This window comes from Hyla sarda, chromosome 9 (genome assembly GCF_029499605.1).
Source record: "Hyla sarda isolate aHylSar1 chromosome 9, aHylSar1.hap1, whole genome shotgun sequence".
Taxonomy (NCBI): Eukaryota; Metazoa; Chordata; class Amphibia; order Anura; family Hylidae; genus Hyla; species Hyla sarda.
Window position 1 is genome coordinate 133,979,508 of NC_079197.1, and position 6,730 is coordinate 133,986,237.

At 50.3% G+C, this 6,730-nt stretch overlaps 1 protein-coding gene across 1 annotated transcript in view; it reads left to right on the forward strand.

The window, feature by feature from the left end:
• The first annotated feature begins 680 nt into the window (after positions 1 to 680).
• Positions 681 to 6,730, forward strand: part of ECH1 (enoyl-CoA hydratase 1) — a 51,210-nt gene continuing 45,160 nt past the window's right edge. Inside the window, exon 1 of the mRNA XM_056537852.1 lies at positions 681 to 734. Coding sequence (XP_056393827.1) covers positions 725 to 734 — 10 coding nt within the window. The 5' untranslated portion in view covers positions 681 to 724. The remainder of the gene's footprint in view (positions 735 to 6,730) is intronic.

A 6,730-nucleotide genomic window follows, 5' to 3' on the forward strand; every position in this document is an offset into this window, starting at 1 on the left:
CCAAATACGTCCAGGTACGTGGGCATTTTACAAAGTTACAAGGATAGCGCCACCACTGTCTGTTTTTTCTTTCCGTATAAACCTGTTGTTAAAAGTTAGCCACAAAAAATCCTACTTGGAGTTTGCCCCAAGCCATGTGGGAGACACGGCAAATGTGGAAGAAGGGGATCTCCTCAGATGAGAAACTGGTCACGAAGGATGGAAAGATGAATGATACAGGGCAATCCTGGAAGAAAATCTGATGCACAATGGGAAAGACATGAGACTGGGACGGATTTTAAAATTGTGGTATCCCAGTACTGGACCTGGTCCCGTGCCTTAGTCGTGATCCTGGTCCCGTCCCCATAGTCAGAGTTCCCCCGTGCTGATAGGGCGCTCTTGGTGGATTAACCTCTAGTCGCCTCCTAATGTCATAAAAATGTATATATTTAATTTTTTTTATTATAGTGCAATTAATGTACAGGACCTTAGGTCATGTGATACTTGATAATTCTGTTATGCTAAGGTTAAGGACCTTTGGGTCATGTGATGGGTCATGTGATGTACCATAATGCTTTGTACTAGGACTGACAGGTTTGGGGACCAATAAGCTTTGATCCTGCCCCTTCTGTATATAAGGGCGCTGTATCCAATAATCTCTCTCAAGTTCCGGACTACCAGACTGAGCAGATCTGTGATTGCAGTGACAAGAGAATCTAGGCCTGAAGCCTTCCACTTCAGCCGCATGCTAAACCGTGAGTTAATCCAACTCCATCCTACCAAATCCTACGTGACTACTGAACCTAAACATACCCCTAAATTCAGTGGAACATCATACAAAAGGAATCAAAGCTTATTTCCTACAAAGTCCCAGCCAACCTGTGAGGAGCCTAAATCCCGGTCCTCTTGTAAAGACTGTTGTTAATTGCATCCTGCATAAAATCTGCAGTAAAGTTATTTCAAGTTTATTACAATTCCGGCTGTGGACAATCCTTTATTCCTCCCTATTGCTCTTGGGTCGGGTGGCGGTAGGACATATATATATGACATATATATACAGAGGAAGCCCTCACCCTGGCATCACGACAATCAAGAGTTAAACCTCTACCCAGCAACACTGCTGTCACGATTCGGCTTGCGGGTTGTGGATCCGCTGTGTCAGCGAGGGATTGGTGTGGACCGTGCTAGTGGACCGGTTCTAAGAGGCTACTGGTTTTCACCAGAGCCCGCCGCAAAGCGGGATGGTCTTGCTGCGGCAGTAGCAACCAGGTGGTATCCACTAGCAACGGCTCAACCTCGCTGACTGCTGAGAAGGCATGGGACAGAAGGACTAGGCAGAGGCAAGGTCAGACGTAGCAGAAGGTCGGGGGCAGGCGGCAAGGTTTGTAGTCAGGATGGATAGCAGAAGTTCAGGTACACAGGCTTTGGACACACTAAACGCTTTCACTGGCACAAGGCAACAAGATCCGGCAAGGGAGTGCAAGGGAGGAGATCAGATATAGCCAGGGAGCAGATGGAAGCCAATTAAGCTAATTGGGCCAGGCACCAATCATTGGTGCACTGGCCCTTTAAGTCTCAGAGAGCTGGCGCGCGCGCGCCCTAGAGAGCGGAGCCGCGCGCGCCAGCACAAGACAGCAGGGGACCGGGACGGGTAAGTGACCTGGGATGCGACTCGCGAGCGGGCGCGTCCCGCTGTGCGAATCGCATCCCCGACGGCCATGACAGTGCAGCGCTCCCGGTCAGCGGGACTGACCGGGGCGCTGCAGGGAGAAAGACGCCGTGAGCGCTCCGGGGAGGAGCGGGTACCCGGAGCGCTAGGCGTAACAGTACCCCCCCCCCTTAGGTCTCCCCTTTTTTTTGTCCGGTAACTGCCTCCCCTGGGATGAGGACACCGGGAAAGAATGGAGGGTTTCCTCAACGGCAGGCAGTACAGCAGGAGTTGGAATGGGGAGGGAGGGCAGAGGGTGAAGCTTGGCACGGGGCAGGGTGACACAAGGACGGGAGCCATGAGGAGGCACAGAGGCTTGCCTGACGGGACTGGGAGGGAGGGAGAGGCACTTCCTAAGGCAGGCAGAGTCCCAGTTCTTGATCTCCCCGGTGGTCCAATTAAGGGTGGGAGAATGAAGCCGGAGCCATGGCAGACCGAGGAGGAACTCAGAGGTACAGTTGGGGAGAACGAAGAGCTCAATCCTTTCGTGGTGGGGTCCAATACACATCAGGAGGGGTTCTGTGCGGTAACGCACGGTGCAATCCAGTCTGACTCCATTGACCGCGGAAATGTAGAGCGGCTTGACGAGACGGGTCACCGGGATGCTGAATTTATTCACAAACGACTCCAAAATAAAATTACCAGAGGCACCAGAGTCCAAGCAGGCCACGGCTGAGAGGGAGGAGTTGGCTGAAGGAGAAATCCGCACGGGCACCGTGAGACGTGGAGAAGCAGACTTGGAACCAAGAGACGCCACACCCACGTGAGCTGGGTGCGTGCATGCGTTTCCCAGACGTGGAGGACGGATAGGGCAATCCACCAAGAAATGCTCGGTACTGGCACAGTAAAGACAGAGATTTTCTTCCCTACGGCGATTCCTCTCTTCCTGGGTCAGGCGAGACCTATCCACTTGCATGGCCTCCTCGGCGGGAGGCCCAGGCGTAGATTGCAACGGATACTGTGGGAGAGGTGCCCAGAGATCTAAGTCTTTTTCCTGGCGGAGCTCTTGGTGTCGCTCAGAAAAACGCATGTCAATGCGGGTAGCCAAATGGATGAGTTCTTGCAGGTTGGCAGGAATCTCTCGTGCGGCCAGCACATCCTTGATGCGACCGGATAGGCCTTTTTTAAAGGTCGCGCAGAGAGCCTCGTTATTCCATGATAACTCGGAAGCAAGAGTACGAAATTGGATGGCGTACTCGCCCACTGAAGAATTACCCTGGACCAGGTTCAACAGGGCAGTCTCGGCAGAAGAAGCTTGGGCTGGCTCCTCGAAGACACTCCGGACTTCAGCGAAAAAGGACTGGACTGAGGCTGTGGCAGGATCATTGCGGTCCCAGAGCGGTGTGGCCCAAGACAAGGCCTTTCCTGAAAGAAGGCTTACTACGAACGCCACCTTAGACCGTTCTGTAGGAAACAAGTCCGACAACATCTCCATATGCAGGGAACACTGAGACAAAAATCCACGGCAGAGTTTAGAGTCCCCATCAAATTTGTCCGGCAGGGACAAGCGGAGGCTAGGAGCGGCCACTCGCTGCGGAGGAGGTGCAGGAGCTGGCGGAGGAGATGGTTGCTGCTGTAGCAGAGGCAGAAGTTGCTGTAACATGGCGGTCAACTGCGACAGCTGCTGTCCTTGCTGGGCAATCTGCTGCGATTGCTGAGCGACCACCGTGGGAAGGTCAGCGAGACTTGGCAGCGGCACCTCAGCGGGATCCATGGCCGGATCTACTGTCACGATTCGGCTTGCGGGTTGTGGATCCGCTGTGTCAGCGAGGGATTGGCGTGGACCGTGCTAGTGGACCGGTTCTAAGAGGCTACTGGTATTCACCAGAGCCCGCCGCAAAGCGGGATGGTCTTGCTGCGGCAGTAGCAACCAGGTCGTATCCACTAGCAACGGCTCAACCTCGCTGACTGCTGAGAAGGCGTGGGACAGAAGGACTAGGCAGAGGCAAGGTCAGACGTAGCAGAAGGTCGGGGGCAGGCGGCAAGGTTCGTAGTCAGGATGGATAGCAGAAGTTCAGGTACACAGGCTTTGGACACACTAAACGCTTTCACTGGCACAAGGCAACAAGATCCGGCAAGGGAGTGCAAGGGAGGAGATCAGATATAGCCAGGGAGCAGATGGAAGCCAATTAAGCTAATTGGGCCAGGCACCAATCATTGGTGCACTGGCCCTTTAAGTCTCAGAGAGCTGGCGCGCGCGCGCCCTAGAGAGCGGAGCCGCGCGCGCCAGCACAAGACAGCAGGGGACCGGGACGGGTAAGTGACCTGGGATGCGACTCGCGAGCGGGCGCGTCCCGCTGTGCGAATCGCATCCCCGACGGCCATGACAGTGCAGCGCTCCCAGTCAGCGGGACTGACCGGGGCGCTGCAGGGAGAAAGACGCCGTGAGCGCTCCGGGGAGGAGCGGGGACCCGGAGCGCTAGGCGTAACAACTGCATTCAACCCTACGTCCCCCCAGCTTCCACAAAATAAATCAACATACTTGGTATCACTGTGTGTGGAAATGTCCAAACTATTAAAATAAAATGTTTAATGATTCTGTAGGGTGAACGGCATAAACGTAAAAAATACCATAGTACAAAATTGCAGATTTTTGGTTAAAAAAAAAGTGAATTAAAAGTCCCATATATGCAAAGGTAGTACAGAAAAAAAACTACAGATCCTGTTGCCAAAAATGGCATACATACATACATCTCTGTATAGGAAAAAATAAAATTATAGGTGTCAGAATAAGACAATTTAAAAAATAAGGTTAACATTTTGTAAAAGTTCAGTAATAGTGAAGCATGTGACCGCAGGTATCATTTTAATCGTATTGACCAACAGAATAAAGAGAACATGTCCGTTTTACCATAAAGTGCACTGCGTAAAAAAAGCAAAAACCCTCCCAAAGTTACAAATTAGAATTTTCTTTCTTATTTCCCGCCACAAATAATATATATATATTTTTTGTTGCGCGGTACATTTTATGGTAAATTAAGTGATGTCATTACAAAGTACAATAGGTTGCGCAAAAAAACAAGCCCTCCTCTGGGTGGAAAAATAAAAGCGTTATGACTCTTCGAAGCGGAGGAGGAAAAAAACAAAAATGCTAAAAATGAAATTGGCGGTGTCCTTAACCTCTTAAGGACCAATGACGTTGTGGAACGTCATGGCACCCTGGGCTTTAAGGACCAATGACGTTCCACAACGTCATGGCGTTTTCCGGTCTCTGCCGTGCGCCGGGCAGAGATCGGAACCGGGTGCCTGCTGAAATCCTTCAGCAGGCCTCCAGGGCAAACGCCGAGGGGGGCCATGTAGGCCCCCCATGTCGGCGATCGCCGCAAATGGCAAGGGAAATCACCCTTGCGATCTGCGGCCATACCAGGCTGATCGGGTTTCTGGGACCCGACCGCCCGGTAATTTCGCATGATCCCGGTTGTCACAGACAGCCAGGACCATGCTGGAGTATAGGAGCGAGGTGGCAAGCGTGCCACCTCCTCCGATCCCCTGCGATTCTTCGGTTAGTTAACCGACCAATCGCAGGGGGGGGGGGGCGGTTACTTCCTCCTGCCCTGCCCAGCCCCTTGAAGTCCGGAGAGGACGGGAGGAAGAACGGAGGACGCGGCGGGGGACGGGGGAGTGCATGGGCCCGGCCCCGGTACTTACCTCGTCCCTGAAGACCCGGATCCCGGCGATGAAGACGGCGGCGGCGGCGACAGGTGAGTTGATCTTCAGCCGCGGTCGGGCCCTTTACAGCAATACACGTCGCCGTAAAGCGACATGCATTGCTGTATTGGGACCCTGTATACTACAACTCCCAGCATGCCCAGACAGCCCTTGGCGTCTGGGCATGCTGGGAGTTGTAGTTTTGCAACATCTGGAGGTCCACAGTTTGGAGACCACTGTGCCCTTCCAGATGTTGCAAAACTACACATCCTCAGCATGCCCTTACTGTCCAGGCATGCTGGGAGTTGTAGTTCTGTAACATCTGGCCCTTCAGATGTTGCAGAACTACAACTCCCAGCATGCCTGGACAGTTTTGGCATAATGGGAGTTGTAGTTTTGCAACATCTGGAAGGGCACAGATTGGGAACCACTGTATTAGTGGTCTGCAAACTGTAGTCCTCCAGATGTTGCGAAATTAATCCATCCAAAAAAATGGTGCAGCACTCCATAAGTAAATCCAAGGTGCAAAAAGATTTATTCACTTCACATCATAGCATAGCAACATTTCAGATCACACAGGATCCTTTTTCAAGCTCATACAAACACACATTAGGGGGTAATATATACCCAAGTGAACATTTCAATCATGATATAATAATTATGGTGCCAATTAATAAAAAGTTTACAAAAAGTGCATATTTAGTGCATCATATTACAAATATAAAACATTAGTGCAGCATAAAAAATAAAGTGCATACATGTGTATTAAAATCATTAAAATAGCTTGAAAGATACAGTTAATATTATACAAACATAATCAATTGCGCACACATGTCTGTCATGTTGTATAATCATACCCATGTGTGGCAAATATAAATCATAAACACTGGCACGGAGAAGGAGGAAGGAACGCTCACCTGTTGTGATGCATAATGGCGCCGTAAAGCGTGAGGCAATCTCTACTGCGCAAGTGCAGAGAGTTGTGACGGGGTCTGTGTGGGGATGTCAGCTGACTCACCCGATCACGTGTACCGCGTCACTGTGTTCTTGCATCACATGACCGTCGTCATGGAGACGCTCTCTCCATGATACTCGGTCGGACATAATCTATCACATATTAGTATATTAGGAGATCTGCCATGATATTTGTGTCTAATCTATATATGTGACTACAAAATAAATAGTGTGTACAATTATATATAATATTATATGAAAAAGTGTAAAAAAAAGTATATATGTGAAAAAAAAATGTTTTCTAAGATGCAGCAATATTGGACCTGTGTGGGCAAAAACTCAACATGTCTCAGAGATATACGAAAATAGCATTAGAGAAACTCAGAAATGAAAATAATATAAGAGTAATAAAAGGAAAAGAAAATAGGAGAAAAAAAGGGG